Raw genomic sequence first — 19,465 nt, 5'->3', positions numbered from 1 at the left:
CCTGCCAAGGCAGGGGGTCGGACTAGATGATCTACCTAGGTCCCTTCCGACTCTAGCTACTATGAAACTATGAAACTATGAAACCCCCAAAGTAGGGGAGAGCTCCACCACCCTTGGAAGCCCATTCCAGATTCTGGCAACCCTAGAAGTTCTTCCTGATATCCAACCCTAATCTACTCTCTATTAGCTTGTTGCCATTGTTCCTGGTTATTCCAAGGGGCGCCCTGGTAAACAGAGCATCTCTACACAGACACTATCTAAATTCGTTTTCAACATGAGATAGTTTTGACCCGATTACCATTACTACATCATGGTACATGAGAATCCATAGTATTTTCTTATATTTGTAAAATAAATTAACTACAGTACCTAAGATTCAATGACATTGTAACAGCTACCAAGAGAACCTTAAAGCTAGAATCTAAAACCTAGCTGAATATTTTTATGTTTATCATTTAAACTTTTCCCTTTGTAAATATTGCAAATGCTTCCAATAAAATGTCTTTTATCCTGAATTCCAAAACATGTAGGAGGACTAATTTATGCTAGAGTTAGATTGTATATATGAAAGAACACTAATGCAGAATGACTTGGAAAGCTTATTAGATACACAGCAATGTCAGGAGCTTGGACTCTATACTTTACTCTCATATTCTAAGCTTGTGCTGGGTAGGAAGTAGTGCAGCCTGCCTTTAAGATAAAGGAAAGTGGTTTGCATTGCATTCAGTCATCCCATCCTTTCAGCCCATCTTTAATGTTTACAGGCAGCAAGGGAGTCATGTTCAGTGATCTTTAGTCATAAAGATACTGCAACTTAATGAAGGGGTTAGAGAGATGGATAATATTGTAGGGCAATCCCAACGGACAACACAAATGCCAAGTAGAAAGACATCTAGTAAGGTATGCTAAAGCTCAAATGATGATTTAAAACAGAATTCTTTTATTGTTTTTTTTTTTTAGGCACCTTGTAATACATGTTAAATATTACTGCCAGCCTATTGTTTTGTAACTCACCAATCTGATTCCCTAGATTTCCTGCTGTGAAGAAAAAATTCATGGCAGAATTAAAAGAGTTGCGACATAAAGAGCAAAGCCCTTATGTGGTTCAAAGCATTATCAGTCTAATAATGGGAATGAAATTCTTTCGCATTAAGATGTATCCTGTGGAGGACTTTGAAGCCTCTCTTCAGTTTATGCAGGTAACATTCGCTGGTACATGTTATGATGAGTCACTGCCACATCAGGTCCAGGTGGGCAGCTGTGATGTCCTCACCAGCCAGTCAGGGGGGACTCTGGGAGTCTTCAGCAGCCTAGGGAGCTTGCACGGCATGCTTGGAGGTGTATGAGAGCCCCTCCATCTGCTGCGCTCAGGTCCAGCAGGCAGGCTCTGAGTTCCTGCTCCCCCAAAGGGTAACGTGTTCTGCTTCCACCTGACCTAAATGAGGGCAGTTAGAGCAAAGCTCAAAAGTTAGAGCACCTTTGCTGCGGGCTTCTTGAACACCTGTACTTAGCCTCTTATTCCTGACTGCAGACATAATCAGTATACCTGTGTGGAGTACTGTTAAGAAGGATATTATTTCTTTAAGTTATCCACAATTTTCAGGGGGTGGACATACGCATATGCACAACACACACACACACACACACACACACCCCAGCCCCCAGGAAGTTCCAGTAAGGCTCTGCTTATTGGAATGCAGCCAGTTTGCGAGTTGTCAGTCAAGCAAAAAGCACACACAGTGAGCAAAGCTGCATGTCCTGACAGCTCTGATTTAATCTGCAGGGAGCAGTTCCAGTCAGTTTTGTTCTTAATCTATTTATTCTTGCACTGATGTCTATAAGAGAAGTCCACTTTTCAAGGTTTGCATTGTTTTTCTTTTGGAGAAGGATCAGCTGATCAAGCCAGCACAAATATAAAACAAGTATTATGCAATGAAATGTCAGTCTGAAGCAAAATTATCACTATTTTGTGTTGTAGTGTGTGATTTTTATCTCTGAACATGAAACACTGAGATTAAAGTTAAGTTTCCCTCTTAATATATAACTTGCATATTAAGGGATTATTATCCACTACATGATGCACAGAATTGATTGCTTTAACATTATATTCTGTGTTGTAAACCCCTAATTGGGAGGTCAGCCCAGGTTGAGGGGTCAGTCCAGGTCTGTATGGCAGGGGGGTGGGGCTACCTTCCCCCCTCCTGGTGCCAGTTCCCAGCATAACAACGTGCAGGTCTGGGCAAATCTGCTGCAGCTGCTGGCTGCCATTGTCAAGAGGCTAGGGCGAGGGCAAAGGGAGCCCTCCCCACCACCACAGCCCCCCCTCCATAGCTTGTTAGCTGGGGTCTTTGGCATAGCCAGGATGGGTCTGTGCAGTGACAGGGCTCCCTACCCCTAGCTCCAGTTCCTGGTGTGGGGAAACGCAAAGCTGGGCTGCCTCTCCTGCAGCTGATGGCTGCCATTGTCAAGAGCCTGGGGCAGGGAAAAAGGGAGCCACCCCCACCCCCACCCCATGGGGACTAGACCCAGCACCTCCCAAAGACTTCAGCTTGCAATCTGTAGGGGAGCCAACCTGGTGGGGGGGTCCCTTTCCCCCCACCCCAGCCTCTTGACAGGGACAGCCAGCGGCCTGGAACTGTGGTCGAGGGGGGAAGGAACCCCCTGCCTGGCCCAGCCCCTCCAGTGACCCCAACTAGCAAGCGTGGAGGGGCTTTTGCAATTGGGGGCAACCACCCTGAACCACAAGAGAGGCAGGGCTAGTGGGGGGCTGCTCCAGCAGCCTCCTAGGAGGCATGCAGCAGTGCTCCATCTGCTGGCCTTGGCCAGCTGCAGGCAGGCATCAAGACCTCTCCCCCACCCCAACCACATATCTGTTCTGTTGGAACATGGAACATCTAATTTATACAGCTTTAAGAAAAGTGTGATAATTAGAGCACTTTCCTCCAGGGGCTTTTTGAACATCTGTACTTAGCCTGAGAGCCCAGCTCAATGCCAAGCTCCCAGTACATATGTATTATAACATATTTTAAGTATTTGTATGAAAATCAGCCCTATTTGATGTGTTTCGTTGTACAATTTTCAGTTTACGCTTAAGTTTTTCATGAACTTGAGCAGGGTTGAATAGGATTACACTGAGACATGTAAGTACAACATAGTTAGTGGTGGAATAGGATATGGTCCTTAGATCATATAATTAGACTATAATGATCTATGGCGTAATTTTATTTGCATGTTCTTGAAAGGGAGAAAAAGATAGTAAGAACCCTCCTTACATACTACCCAGGCTCTTTGACCCTGACACTAAATTGTGATTCTGAGAGCAACAATTCTCTCCTAGGTCTGCCTCGGGATCATAGCTATTTGAGAGTATATAACCTTTCCTTAATCAATTGATCAAATGTTTGCAGGATTTGCACAATAGGAAATAATACTTATCACACTGTGCTTTTACCTAGCATTCAGATGTCCTTATTCCAGCTGATATGCAATTTTTTTTCTTCTCATTGGTTTTCTTCCAGGAATGTGCACATTATTTCCTTGAAGTGAAAGACAAAGATATCAAACATGCATTAGCAGGACTGTTTGTTGAAATTCTTGTCCCTGTTGCTGCTGTAAGTTTGTGTATTTGCATTATTTCGTTATTTTTCAAATTGGAAAAGCCAATATTAAATTAATATATAACATTAAATCTTTTTTTCAGGCTGTTAAGAATGAAGTGAACGTCCCCTGTCTGAGGAACTTTGTTGAAAGCCTGTATGATACAACACTTGAGCTTTCTTCACGAAAGAAGCACTCACTGGTAAGTAAACCTGAGTAAGCTGAAGATAACATTTCTTTGTCAGAGATCTCTGTAGGCAAGAATCTCTAAAGAGTTATGGATCTGCCTCCACATACAACAAAATGTTATTTCAAAAGTAGATATTCGTATTCTTAAAAGATATCCATGTTTATTTTATCCAAGTTATTCTGACTTTACCCGATACCTTGAGATCTGAGTTTCTGGTTATAAAGTGGTTACCTTTTCCCTACCAGCAGCTATTGTGACTATTATCATGAAGCAGAAAAAAGAGCAGAGTTACTGTCAGGTGAGAACTAATGGGGTGCACCATGTCCCACAATTGCACCACCTGCCATATATGTATGCCTCCAGTCCCCATCCAATTCCAGAGGACAGCCAAAATAACTATCCTCTGAGTGAAGGCCTAACTCCACCAGAGTCAACAATTCTTTGTAGGTTGATTGAATGAATTCAGGATTTCCCTGTGTCTGTATTCAGTTCTATTATGCAAATAAAACTTTGTGGAAATGACAGCAAGCAAAATCCTTTTCTTCGATCCTCACACAGAGTAGTAAGCAAACAATTCTATAGATGGTGGTAGGACTACTCAGAGTAAATATACTTGGCTTATGTAATGGTTGCACAACTGGGACTTTTCTGTCTGAACACTTTCCTACAAATACCAAATTGAAGGGCAAATGCGTTAAAGTTACAAAATGGAATACATTACATGAAGAGGGTAGTTAGAGTTCAAGCATTTCAAAGAAGAGGAAGAAAATGGCAAGCAACTGGCAGTGCTAAGTGCAGCAAGTATTTCTGGGTGATGGTCTAATGCTGTTCTTTAAACAAGAATGTATATTTCTTTATGGTTTAGGGGGTATGCTTTTACTATAAGATTTGTGTTCTGGGGACTACTAGAGTCTTTATACAGTCAAGTATCCTGAAGACAGCTATTCATCTACCACAGGAATGATGTTGTTCAGGCTGATGAGGAAGCCAACTGTGAAGAAACCTGAATTGCTCCCTGGCTACTATATTCTTGTGTGGAAGATATAGGGCCCCTCTGCACATTCAGGTAAAGGCATGATGGGATCTAATATGCGATCCACACAGATGTGCCTCCTGCCATGCATGACTGTGGGATTGTGACCAGATCCCATCATGCCTTATTGCAGCTGCAGGGGGAGCCTGATCCTAGGCTCCCTCTTCACCACCAAGATTCAAGCTTCTGCAGCTGGGAGGTCCCTCAGCTAACAGCTCCCAGCTGCTGGGGCACACTATGCACTCCTCCACCTGGGAGCCCTATCTGCTGACCCAGACTCCTAGCCCCAGGGGTCCCTGTGTCAAGGAGACCACAGCTGATGTGGTCTCCCAGCCACAAAGGTACATGAAGCACCCCACAGCTTGAAAGACCACATCAGCTGTGCTCTCCAACCCACAGGGGGTGCATGGGGCACCCCTGTGGTGGGAACCCTGTCAGCTCTTAGGACTCCCAACCAAAGGGAGATTTATTCCCAAGTCTGACAACCAGCATCAGCTGGGAACTCCCAGGCTCTGGGGTGCATATGGGCCCCCCAGTTAGGAGCTTCAATCAACATATTCCTCTATCACACCATTAAATTAATGAACATGTGGCCACGTGATCACTTAAGGCATGATTAACTTCTTAATAATAATCACACAGTAAGGCTAGGGACAGACATTCAAAAAGCCTAAGCCTAAATTGATTCAATCTTTGAAGGTTAGTCTAACCTGGCTAGGCTAAATCAGTTTTGTAACCAGACAGACATCCCAGAAATGCAGGCATGGGATCCTGCAGGATGGCCTTGATCTCCCTAAGGCCCCCTTACCATGCCAAGTTCGCCCAATGGGCACCCTCGATTCTTGCCCACCACGTCTTTGATGGTAAATATATAATAGGGAGGCTGCCTTTATGCCGTCTTGGACATGGTTTTGCTGTACTCTCTAACCCCGAGGGCTCCTGGACCCCTTGTGGGTCCTGTTCTGCAATGGGTGTTTTGGGGCACCCTAGCCTTATGGGCTATGCGTGGCTCCAACCCTCCCTTTACCACACCTCAAGCCTTGCAAATGGAACTGACATTGTTCGGTCTGGGTCTTATTACAGTTTGGCCCCCGGTCCTCCTCAGGCCCTCCGCAGCCCTGTCTCACGCTGCGCCTCACTGGCGCTCGGGCCCTCCGCAGCCCTGTCTCGCCCCACCCCCCCACTGGAGCCTGGGCTCTCCACAGCCCTGCAAAGTGTCGCACCCTCTCTGGCGCCAGGGTCGGTGCACCCCAAATGCCGCGCTCTCTCTGGCACCGGGGTCCCCATGCTGCCATGGGTCCCCTATGAGGCCTCCTCCATTCCCTAATAGCCTCACCCAAACCACTGGTCTTAAACAGCAAACAAAACACAAGCCCCTGGGCTATAATATAAATTCAAGCCTCCTGGCTATAACATCATTCAAGCCACACCAGGGGTGCTCTGTCCCTCACCAGTATCAGAGGCTGTACCTGCAGTCAGGCCTCTCCCCTTTGGTTGCTCTGGGAGAGCTCATTCCCCCTTGGCTGCTGGCAGGGAACTGCCATCCTGGCCTCAGCCCTGGGGTTTATATGTGAGCCAGGCCCTGCCGCTTCTGGTCAGCTGACTGCTGGCAAATGTGGGACACTAGCTCACTCTGGCTGCCCTGGTAACCAGCAGCTGGGGCTCCCCACTCTCCGCCAGGGCTCTTTTCCTAGCAGTTTCCACTCTTCAAAGGAGCAGGGCACCTAAGTGCTCTGCAACATCTGTCTTCATCCTGTGTGCCACAGCTCAGAGGTAGCCAGCATGTGGTCTGCTAGCTAATGCTGAGGTGTCTGTGAGGGAGGAATGGGTGAAAGGCCTGATTCACACAGAGTGGGGAGGGAAAGTGGGGGAGCAGGCAGACACTCTGTGCTTACAAGTCTCTGCATAAGCTGCAGCCATGAAGCAGAGAGGAGGGGCCAGCCCTGATGTAGAGCAGAGAGCCTCACCCAGCCCAGAGAGCATGCTGGGATGCTGGAGGAATCTGATTTAACTTAAACCAGCAAGGGGTCTGGGACAGACATTGCATAAAATGATTTGAGCCAAATCAGTTAAGTCTGATAACTGCATTCAATCAGGTTTATCTCAAACTGTTTTCAGCCAGTCTCAAACTGGTTTATATGCACTGAACATCTGTTCTGTTACCGTTTTAAACCAGTTTCTGATCACTTAAACTGGCTTATGTGTAATGTCTGTCTCTAGCCCCTGTGCAACATGTAGATGGAGCTTAAGTGTCATCTTTTTAACATGGAAAAATTTGTCTTCTTTGTTTCATTAGTTTTCATAGGCCTGATTTCAGTTCTGGCTGTATTCATACCAGAACTGAAATAAATGAGGCACTGGAACAGCAAGACCCATGTCAAAATCAGTATCCCAGATTTTAGCATAATATCTGTAGCCTCTCATTTGCAGTGCTACTGCCAAATATTGATTAAAAATAGATATAGACCAAAAACAAAAAAACAGCTTACATTGTTTGAGTTTTTATCTGGTGTATTGTCTGTTTCTTCATTTTCAATAGCTACCCTACATGATGTAAACTCCAGAAGGCTTATGTTCTGGCCATAATTTAAAGCATGTGCCCATGGAATTTGACAGCTTTCCAAATAAATTTCATGGCTGCAGATTTTGACGGGAGTTAGTTCTTCTCAAAACTGACAACCACAATGAGCTATGGGGTTTCTGTTGCTGAATATAGTACAGTGCAGTTTTTCCCAAGCTACTGCAAGTTAACTGGCAGAGAAATTAGCCCTGTGTGGCTGCAGAATTTTGGCCCGTCTTTTAGGCTCTTATAATAGTACTTAGGCATTTCATTGTTTTTAGTGCAAATGTAATTCTACATTTACACGAAGTAATCCATAAAAATTCATAACAGCTTTAGAGAAACATTCCTTTTAAATTATGCTATTGAATAACATGTTTATGTTGGCTTGTGCATACCGCATAGCACAGGGGTGGCAGGACTGTAAATTTACAGTGATTCTAGTGTTAAATTAGGTTCATGTTTTGTTGGCATACAAATAATTCTGTATCATCTTCTTCCTATTTAGGCTTTGTATCCTTTGGTAACGTGCCTGCTTTGTGTCAGTCAGAAGCAGTTCTTTTTAAACAGATGGCATATTTTCCTCAATAACTGCCTATCCAATCTCAAGGTCAGTGTCTTAATTCTTTTGGAATACTTTGCCAGCACACTATTTATTGTGGGTCTGCTACAAATCAGTTTTACAGGATTGTTATGGATTATTGATAATATTTAAACCAATGCATAATTTTATGTCTTGCCAGTGGTTATAATAAAAAGGTATTTAACTGTGCAAGATTTTGTCCATGAAAAAGTTCCTGTCTCTACTCTGAATTTACTGTATCTTTCTTAGAGGAAACAGGCCTGAACCAGGCACTCTAAATATTAGAGATTCAGGTGGGAGAGACTTAAATTGTTGGCAGGGAATGAAGTGGCAGAAGAAATCTGCTAAATGCTGTCCTATTTTATTTCCTTCACTCAGGTAGGGTTTTCTAAGAATTTGCTGCTGGTTTTTAAAAAACTGGATGGTCACATGGTATTGACTCCTCTTTGTTCTCAATCTGTTAAATCTCATTAAAGACTTTACAATTTAACTGCATATTTTTCTGATATTACTTTCTCTTTCTGTATTAGCAACTGTTGTTGTTACATGATTGTAACTGAGAAGGGTGTGGATTGCAAAACAATTTTGATAAAACACAATCCATATAGAAATGCTTTGAGAACATCTGCCCAAAAGTTTTATTTAGAAGAACTAAAGAAAATGGAAGAGAAAACAATTCTAAAATTGAGAAAAAATCATTCCCACACTAGTTGTTAACTATTTGAAAGCTGTTGTCATTTTGCAGACAATTAGTACATACAGTTTTCTTCCAATTTTTAAAGAACTAAAAAATTCTCATAAATTTACCTGGCAGAAATGTATTTTCTCAAAGAAACAGATTCTATACATTTTCTCAACCTCTCTAGTCTGCAGTGATACACTGCATATGTTAAAATTATGATAATTTGTTAAACAGTGAACAAAATTCAAGATGTATGAAATTTATGTCATCGTTTGTTGAGATAAAGAGGAAAGGAAGATTGGTCTTGTGATAAAATACTTATAGTGACTCAGGCCCTAGAAAGATGTAGTATCTGAAGTATTCCATATACCTTTGAAGCTCTCCAAAGAGCAAACATACAGACATTAACAGGTGAAGAAGCACTTCAAAAATGGCTGAAGCACTTTGAAAATAATCATTAAAAATGAGGATCATCTTTGAAATTCTTCCTTTTGAAGTGCTTCCTGAAATACCTCTGTTGTCTTTGGAGGACTGCACTGGCTACTCTGTCCTCTGACATCCCACAGTTGGAAGTAGAAGAACAGGGTAGAAAGCCATGAGCCGCCTGAACCCTAGACACTCAACAAAGAAGAATGGCTGGCCATCCAGAGCAAGCATCTCCCCAATGCTCTGGGTGATCTTGCTTGTCCTTGCAACACGCCCCACTTTGTCTGTGGCTTTCCCTCACCACTCCAGAGTAGCCTGCCTCTGCTTTGTGGGGACAGGGGCTTTAGAGTGAGAGAGGGACTTCTTTTTTGGGCATGCTTGCACTGGTGCCAGGCTAAAGAGAAGCAAAGGCAAGGGGGGCTGTCTCCCGAGATGCAGCAGCATCGCTGTGGTAGTGAAGTGTTTCACCTCCTTGCCCCAGCTGATCTGCCTTCAGCAGTGCTGGCAGGTAGTATACCTGGGATCATTTGCCAACTCAAAATGATCCCACAATACACTACCTCCTCTCCTTCTTGGTTGAGGGTAGGGATCCTGCCTCATTCCCCTCCTCATCAGGCTTGCACAACATCAGGGGAACATGAGCCACCTGCTCCCACAACCTCCTCCAAAGTGCCTTCCAGAAGGGACTTGCCTGTAGGGGAGCTTCCCCTCCTTCCTCAGAATTTCCCTGGCTATGGCAGTCAGATCCCCTGCTTCCAGATCCAGCTCTTCCTCTGGCACTGGGAGGCTCACGCTGGGAGCTGAAATTAGGGTGGAGAAGACTGTCATGCTGGTGCTGGTGGCTATTTCTGGTGTTAGTGGAGGTGGGGCAGGTGCAGGAACAGGTCTTGTTCCCACCTTCTTGCTCCCATTAGTTGCAGAAGCCTCATGGCTGCTGGGGAAGACGCTGTGTCTAAGTTTGGGCAGGGGGGAACTTGCAGCTCTCTTTTACCCCCTCCAGCCCCTCTTGCTCCCCTGACAGAAGACCTGGCACCTGCCTTTCCAGCACGCTTCATAAAGTTTGCTGTGCTGGAAAGTGTGTGTGTGTGTGTGTGTGTGTGTGTAATATATCTTCTCTGTGCAATATATCTTCTTCTATCTGCTTACTATATCTTTTTTGTGTTTACTATGTCTTCTATCTGTAATATATTGGAAAGGTGTATCCAATCCTTTCCAAGAAGAGAGGCTAGCAAAAGAGTGAAGAGGCTGACTAGGAAGCCAGCTGCTGCAGCCAATACCTTTCACACGCTGTTGCTTCCAGACAGTTCACAAAAGGAACTGAAAGGCTTCACGCAGAGCCTTATATGCTGTTTCTGTGTCCCTTTCCCAGAGCACTATGATTGGAAGGGAACTCACGGAAAGATCACAGTCACTGGCTAGCTACAGATGTCAATATCAAAGCAGTCTTTCCCCTCCTCTTTTCCCCCTCCCGCTTCTCAGTTGGTTTCCCCACAAGACCACCTTTTCCGAATCACCAAATCTTTTTCTGAATCTTTTTTAAATCAATTTGGATGCTTCAAATTGATTTGGAGCTTTTAATGGATCTCCTGATCAATTTGGATTTGATGATTCAGCTGCTGAATCAACATGAATCCTCGCCAAATTGAACTGGTGACCAAAGCTTTATGCACCCGTAATAATTAATATAACAGAAATAATGAAATTAAGTAAGAATACAGATTAAGTATACAAGCATGGGTGGATCTAGGATTTTGAAAAGGTGGGTGCGTATGGTGTTGTGCATCATCACATCCAACACAAAACTTTTTTCCAGTTACAGAGAAACTAGAAGCTTTACTAATATCCTAGAAGGCTAGTACTATATTATTCAGTTTAAGATCAAAACAAAAACCAATATAACTAGTGGAATGTGTACTAATTTGCTAGATTTTATATTAAGTTTAAGGAAATGTAGCAAGCTAGGCAAAAATAGTCAAAAGATACTGTGTCATTTGTCCTGTAGTTGTTCTAATTAAATGTACGTTTCTTATTCAGATTGAGCATCTTGATAGCGCCTCCAATACTTTACTGTTAGTCATTTCTACATCTGAATTAGTTTTACCACACCTGAGTTAAGGTTTTTAGCTAGATTTTAAACATTCTACAGAGCTGTGCAGTAGAAGAGCTAGACGGACCATAAAATGCTACTGCATGCTCCAGATCTGGCCTACAGGGCTCCCCGCAGGTTTGTAAATTTATCAGCAGGATGAGCAGTGGCAGTGTTAACTGGGGAGCCCCAAGGGCCGGATCTGACCCCCATGCTGGATTTTCAGCTGGATGCTGAAAAACAGAGGCTTTTATTAGGGCTGTGCAAAATTTTGCCAGGTGTTTCATCTCAAAGTTGTTTAGATGCATTTCAAGCTTGAAACAGCAAAATCAAAACGGAACAAAAGGCTTTGAAACAGCTGCGAAATGAAATGAGGGCACTAATGATACACCCGCTAATGATAAGAGTTTTGCCTTGAACAGTTTGAGGTGCAGTTTCCCAGAAACCCCTGCACCGATCTTGAAACCTGGCAGGCGTCATACCCTCAGAAGGGGCTATTATCACTGCAGGTTGCATCTAAATCAGGCAAGAAATGACAAAGTTATAGGCATTTTCATGATTCCCCATTATAGCCCATGGGCAAAATGTCGAAATGTGTTGAAACAATGAAATAGTTTCGACGAAATGGAATAGTGCTTTGAAGCAGTGAAATGAAACACTGTCCCTTCAAAACAGCAAAACGACAGTCAAAACAAAACAGTGCTGTTTCACACAGCCCTAGTTTTATGAGTTTTTTGTGAGCCTTTCTTACAAAAAAACTAAAAGTCCGTGTAGGTGTATATAGATATCTGTGATACGGCTTACAGTATTAGGGAAGATCCATACCTGCCAGAATAAATTCCATCTTTTCCACCCAATCAGCCCTTTAGAAAAAGCCTCTGTTTTAAATCCTTGCGCCATTGAAGCCAATGGCAAAACTCCCATTGATTTCAATAGATTCAGGACATAGTCATCCTGGAAGAATAGACAGTTTTTATATGGTATGTGATTTTGACAGAAAAAGGCGGGTGTGTGGAGGAACTATTTCACACCGAGGACTGGTGAGACTATATTTTAGCGTCTAAGTCCTGTCAGGGGATACCTTTTCCCTAGCTAAGCATTCTAAATAAACTCAAGCATCCAAGTCACCTAATTAATCATGGCAAAACATAGCGCTGATAAAAGAGAAGTTGCAATGGAACTGCCCATTAATAAATCACAGATGCATGCTGCAACGTTTTAAACGTTAGGTCAGAATTATAGAGATGTTATATAGATTCTGCCCTTACCAGAGAAAAAGCTCAAATGTGCCAGCTGTACATGCTACACCATAGCTAGAAGAGGAAGGCTGAATGCATTCCCAGGAGTGTGCAGCAATAGGTGCCATGTGCTGCTGCTCTAAAAACAAGCAAAATGTTTAATGTTTCTCTGGTTACCATGTGCTGGTATCTGGGTGAGGACTCTGGACAAACTGTAACTCCTCTGGAATCTGGAGCACCAGCCAATACAGTTTCTGATATGCATAGAATCCTCAGTGGAATGCTGGGTCCTCTGGCTAACAGCTTTGCACTGGTTAATTAGCACAAAGAAGAAGTTGCTGTGTGGGGGGTAACTAGAGAGTCCCCTGAAATACAATATAATCTTCTTAAGATGCCTACAAGGTGGACAGCCATTTAAATCAGTAAAACCATAAAAACAGCCATTTACATCAGTAAAACTTTTTTTTTTGCATAAGTGTTTTGCTGGATCAAGGCCAGGGTTGTATTAGGTGTTGAAAGATGCCTTACATACCTTCATCCCTTCAGCCAGACCCAGGGTTCTGGTTCTTTTCTTGTGAAAGCACAAACTTCTTTCTTCCAAATACTGCAGTTGTTCTACTACTAGGAGTTCCACCAAAGTTGTCTGAAAGCTGGGAGTCTACTCTGAATTACTAAAGAAATCTTTACAGATCATGGATGCTAAGGAGCTGCTTTATTTAAAAATGTGATTTGCTAATGATTACACACACACACACACACACACACACACACACACACACACACACACACACACACACACACACACACACGTTTCTGTCCCTGCATTTGCAGTCTGCAGCAAGTAGTCCGATATGAAAATAAATTACTTTGCCTCTTATAATCCATACAGAATGGGTTTATTTATCTCCAATGTAGTAAAATGATTGTTGCAGGCAATGTTCTTTTATTCCAAAGATTAGAAAATATTATTAATGCATTAGAGTCTTTATTTATCATGCTAGGGGCATGTCTACACAAGACCTTTACTGTGCAGTTGACTAATTAGCTGCACTGTAACCATTGCACATCTGCACATAGAATCATAGAAAATTAAGGTTGAACAGGACCTCTGGAGGTCATCTAGTTCAACCCCCTGTTCAAAGCAGCACCATCCCCAACTAGATCATCCCAGCCAAAGCTTTCTCTAGCTGGGTTTTGAAAACCTCCAGCATTTCCACCATCATTGCAACTTCCACAATCTCTCTGGGTAACCTTTTCCACTATTTTACTACCCTCCTAGTGAGAAAATTCTTCGTAATAGCTAATCTAAACTTCCCTTGCTGTAACTTGAGACCATTGCTCCTTGTCCTGTCATCTGCCACCACTGAGAACAGTCTGGTTCCATCCTCTTTGGAAGTCCACTTCAAGTAGCTAAGGTCTGCTATTAAATCCCCTCTTAATCTTCTCTTCTTTAGACTAAATAAGCCCAGTTCTCTCAGCCTGTCCTCATATGTCATGTCTCCTAGCCCCCTCACCATTTCTGTTGCCCTGCACTGGACTGTCTCCAATTTATCCACATCTTTTCTGTAGTGGGAGGCCCAAAACTGGACACAGTACTCCAGATGTGGCCTCGCCAGTGCTGAATAGAGGAGAGTAATCATTTCCCTTGACCTACTGGCAACACACCTATCAATGCAGCTCAGTATGCAGTTTGCCTTCTCGGCAACAAGGGCACACTGTTTGCTCACATTCAGCTTCTTGTCCGCTATAACCCCCAGGTCCTTTTCTGCAGAGCTGTTGCTTAGACAGTCCATCCTTAGCCTGTAGCAGTGCATGGGATTGTTCCATTGTAAGTGCAGGACTTTTCACTTGTCCTTATTGAACTTCATGAGATTTATTTGACCCAATCCTCCAATTTGTCTAGGTCTCTCTGAATACCACATCCACTGGTCTCCCCACATCCACAGAGCCAGTCATCTCATTATAGAAGGCAATCAGATTGATCAGGCATGACATGCCCTTTATAAATCCATGCTGACTGTTCCTGATCACCAGGGATCCTGATATTCTGTGATAAAAAATCACAGATTCTCTGATAAACCACCCCCAAATCCATGATTAAAATGAAAGGCCATCATTACCCCTCACAGCCCCCTGGCTATGCCCATGTCCCTCACTTGCCCACCCCCCAAACAGCCCCACAGCCCTGCTGGTGCCTCTATAGTGAGGTGTCTGTAGCGGTGTCTATAGTTTCCTGGATCCTCTCCCGATCGCAATGAGTTTTCAGAGATGATGGCCAGTGGCTCTGCAATCACATCGGCCAGCACCCTTGGGTGCATACCTTCCAACTCCATGGACTTGTATATGTCCAGCTTTTCTAAATAGTCCCTAACCTGTTTTTTTCCCCACAGTTGGCTGTTCACCTCCTACTCAAACTGCGGCCAGGTGCAGTAATCTGGGAGCTGTCCTTGCTTGTGAAGACTGAGGTGAAATAAGCATTGAGTATTTCAGCCTTTTCTACATCCATTGCCAATAGATTGCCTCTCCCATTCAGTAAGGGACACACACTTTCCCTGATCTTCCCCTTGTTACTGACATATGTAGAAACCCTTCTTGTTCCCCTTCACATCCTTTGTTAGCTGCAACTCCAGTTGCTCCTTCACCTTCCTGACTTCATCCCTGCATGCCTGAGCAATACTCTTATACTCCTCCCTGGTTGTTTGTTGCCACTTCTTATGAGCTTCCTTTTTGTGACTTAGTTTATTAAAGAGTTCCTGATAAGCAGGAATCCTGGTTTTCTCTGTTTAACCTCCCCCCTTATATATATGAGTGGTCTTTCATTTTACTCATGGAAAATTGTAGATTTTTGGGGGCGTTATATGCAAAAATTTGTGTGTTGGGGGGATGGAGCGGGCATGTTACCAGAGAAAACCAGGATCCCTGCTGATAAGCCAAGCTGGTTTCCTGCCATACTTGCTAGTCTTCCTGGCACATTGGGATGGTCTGTTCCTACACTCTCAGTAAGGTTTCTTACTCTCACATGCTGGAGTGAACTATTAGGCTGGAGTAAACTAATTTATTCTGGAGCAGGTTAGTACTTGTAAATACAAGTACTACCTTGCTGTAGCGTAAAATACTGTGCAGCAGCACATGGAGCACTAAGGTGCTTCAGTGTGGGACCTGCCTGCTGGCTAGCCCTGGACTGAAGCATGCTTGTGCCCTAACCAGCCCTTCTGCTGCTGGTTGAGCTGCAGAGAGCAGCTCTGGACCGGCAAGCTGACTCCCTGAGCCTTCTGCCAGCTGAGGCAGCTCCACCCCAGCTCAACATGCTGCACATCAATAAACTCCAGAGCTTATTGCTCCCAGGCACACATTCAAATGGTACGCCCAGGAGCAATAAACTCCGGAGTTTATTCATGCTCATTAATTGCACATGTAGACAGCCCCAGTAGTAGCATTTAACTTTCACATCATCTCTTTTGCATTGTATGATGCTTGATTATGATTACTGACCAGTACCTACCACCTTGACAAAATTACTGTGGCTTTTGTCATTATTACTAATAATATAAATACTCAAATACAATAAACTGCAATTCAGATATTGAAGTGCCAGTTTTACATGAAATTAGTGTAATGTACTGCAAAAAAGATGAGATTTTTCACAGCTTTATATTTTAAAATTATTACCATCACACTGATAATATCATAATAATAACATAGGCATTACCTGCTATTCATACTAAAGTACTAAAACTACTGTCCAACCTTGGTCTTCTTTTAAGCATTAACCTATCATAAAAATATTTATTCTTAATTATATAAAACAGTGGCAGACAGTGCCTTTTTGGCAGGTAGGCAAAAAAATTATCCTTATGCCCTCCCCAGGTGCCACTCAAATTCCCTCGCCCTGCCCAATCAGCTGCTTTGCTTTCTGCTCTTTCCCCTTTCTGCTGCTGTGCTGCCTGTCCCCTCTCTGCTGTGCCACATGCCACACACACAGGCTGCCTGTACTACTTGTGGTATGCATACTCCAGGTTGGCCATCCCAATGTAAAACATCTAAAGTAGTCTTCTTCCCCTGTCAAATACAGAGCTGATAGTGAGACAGATATTCAAATAAAGCAATAGAAAAAATTGCTCTGTGAAATTGTTGGTTTCTGATTCTCTTCAACATCTAGTAGGAGCTCCTGGCTTTTTCAACCAAAACTCCTAAATCCCTTTTGACATTCTTGATTATGACTTTTTGGGTCTTTTATAGGAGGTACTATAAAGCCACATTTTACTTTCTGTGTTGTTGGGAGAACAACTTAAATTCTCAAAATATACCAGCCATTTTACATACAAGTGGAAAAACATATAGAAGACTTTCTTTAAAAAAACATATTCATCTATATCATCCACAGCAAGATCTTTACAGAGCTATTTTGACTTTCATTTGTCTCCTCTATAAACCTGTGGCATAATAATCACTGTCAGAAAGGTCATTACAATGTAGTTGATCCTTTTAAGTGGGTGAAGGGCTAGCTTTACATGTGTTCTGTGTTTACAGGTATAATTTTGAACCCTTATACTTTATTTAATTTGAGATAGAATTCAGTTTGCAGCTCTGTGGAGAACCCATGGAAGGCCCCCACCATTCTGCAACACCTGAAGTGAAAAGAGGGCAGAAGTGTGAATTGATGGGGAGTAGCTAAACCTGGAGATTTCTCTATAGAAACCCAGGACTAAAGGGGACTCTAGTGCCCCTGTTGTCACAATCCTGCTAGTATACACCTTTTCATAGCCTAGCCTGGTCAAACTATATCTAACAGTAGTTATGTCTTTGCCCCCACTATTTGTACCAGAGAAGTCCCCAAACCTATTTTCTCAGATAGTAAGAAAATTTGTTCCAGTGCCCAACCTTAGTTTATTCATGACCACTTTATACCCACTTGCTCTTATGCCAGTGTTATCTTTCATCTTCATGCCTCTTTTCCCTCCCTGTTTTTATCCTTTGATGTATTTATAGACTGACATTCCCTGTCAGTCTTCATTTTGCTAGACTAAACATCCAAGCTGTTTTAGTCTCCTCCCATAAGATAGGCTGTCTGTTCCCCTAACATCTTAATAGTTGTTCTCTGCACCTGTTCCAGTTTTTGCAGCATTGACTCAAAATAAATTCTAAGCTGATACATTAAAATTCCTGATTGCCTTAGTCTAGTTAACATCACTGACTAGTTTCTTTAGTTTATCAAAGTTTGTCCTTTTAAAAATCAAGAATCTTATTTACACACATTTTCATTTTTCCTTGTTTTACTTAAGCTGAATTAACTGGTGATGATTCAATCCAGTGATATTTTCTGTGACTAGCTATTATATAAGGTTCTTACTACTTATTAAAGTTAAGTCCAAAATAGCTTTGCCACTTTTTGCTTCAGTGACTGCTTGATGAAAAAGCTCAGCTATTACAGAATACCTGGTTCCTATATTATTATTAGCATTTGTCCTCTTATCTTCGTATCAAAAGTTAAAATCTCTCCTAATGACAGAATTCCTGCTATTATTTATCACTCTAATAATATTACAGATTGCACTATCTAAATCAAGATAGTAGGAACCCATACAAATCCAGATCTGTAGCAGAGTCCCAGAACCATGCCAGTAGAATCTCTTTTACCATCCTTCCCAAAGTCATGTGACCCAAATCACATCCATTTTAATCCTTATTTCTCTGTAGTCCATCATATCTTTAATATGGAATGCAGATCTACCAACTGTCTTTATTTCTGTCACTTCTGAATAGCACGTGCTCCTCGGTAACTATTCTAGTCATGAGTTCTGTTTCACCTTGTTTCTTTTTTCCCTATGATAGTAAAATTCGTGTCCCACCAATTGTTCTAGATACCATGAAATATGGTTTCATACTTGCCCTGAATAGGTCATTATGAGTGTGTCTACACATGATGCTACATTGCCATAGCAATGTTCCAGAGTGATGTAGCATCCATGGGTGTCTACATGTGACTAGCAGCTGCTTCACCATTGCACTGCGCTCCCCCTTTATAGCATGCTACTATGGCAGACTAGCTGCTAAAAATAACTGTACTTCATGTACAGAACAGTATGGCCAGTTACTGCACCATGCTTTAGTACTTCCAAAGAGAAGTACTAAAGCATGGTGCAGTAAGAACACAGTAGCAACACAGTAACAGTGTCTCCACAGAGCAACGTGTAGGCGCGCCCTGTGAGAGGTAGCACTTAACTAGATCAGTGACTAGGAGCCCACTGAAGAGGGTACTAATGTTTCATCTCAAGGGCTGTATGATGCAGGCAAGCTCAGTTATCCATCCTAAAGTTAAAACACCTCCTGAGCATCCCATCAGAGAAAGGGTAGACAAAGCAAGAGACTTTACTAGTTTAAACTCTTCCAAAAATCCTAGTCAGATGTTCTCAGCCTCAGCTTTTAACTGGTCTGACTCATTCTTCAATCTAAAGAGCAAGACTTGGAGGTCATGATTGACCACAAGATGAGCATAAGCCGTGAATGCAATGCTGCAGTCAGCAAAACAAACAAAACTGGCTTGCATCTACTGATGCATCTCAGGCAAGACCCAGGAAGTCATCCTCCCACTTTACTCTGCCTTGGTGAGGCCACAGCTGGATTACTGTATCCAATTCTGGGCTCCACAATTCAGAAAGAATGTGGAGAAACTTGAAAGAGAGCAGGCCTTAATAAGAGATGCTGAGAACCATGGGGCTCTTCAGCCTGAAAAAGCATAGGTGGCAGCCTGTAAGTACATAAGGGCTGTGCATCAGGAACTGGGAGAACATCTGTTCACCAGGGCACCCCACAGGAAGACAAGGTCCAACAGTTACAAACTCCAGGAAGACCATTTTAGGCTAGACATAAGGAAAAACTTCCTTTCTGTCTGAGTCCCCAGGGCCTGGAATAGACTCCTCCCAGATGTGGTGCAAGCACCTACTCTGGATACTTTCAAAAAAACTATCTTGCTGGGATCATTTGACCCTGGCTGACTTCCTGCCCTTTGGGCAGGGGGCTGGACCCAATGATCTTGCAAGGTCCCTTTCGGCCCTAATGTCTATGAAATC

General features: G+C 43.0%; 1 protein-coding gene across 8 annotated transcripts in view; it reads left to right on the top strand.

The window, feature by feature from the left end:
* Window positions 1-19,465, top strand: part of FRY (FRY microtubule binding protein) — a 379,103-nt gene that overhangs the window by 162,206 nt on the left and 197,432 nt on the right. For all 8 annotated transcript variants that reach the window (XM_019530102.1, XM_019530097.1, XM_019530098.1 and 5 more), the window contains 4 exons: window positions 1,031-1,199; window positions 3,519-3,611; window positions 3,701-3,799; window positions 7,889-7,990. In XM_019530102.1, coding sequence (XP_019385647.1) covers window positions 1,031-1,199; window positions 3,519-3,611; window positions 3,701-3,799; window positions 7,889-7,990 — 463 coding nt within the window. The remainder of the gene's footprint in view (window positions 1-1,030; window positions 1,200-3,518; window positions 3,612-3,700; window positions 3,800-7,888; window positions 7,991-19,465) is intronic.

This window comes from Crocodylus porosus, unplaced genomic scaffold (assembly GCF_001723895.1).
Source record: "Crocodylus porosus isolate Cpor-Errol unplaced genomic scaffold, CroPor_comp1, whole genome shotgun sequence".
Classification (NCBI taxonomy): Eukaryota; Metazoa; Chordata; order Crocodylia; family Crocodylidae; genus Crocodylus; species Crocodylus porosus.
This window is presented reverse-complemented; position numbering and strand designations above follow the sequence as displayed.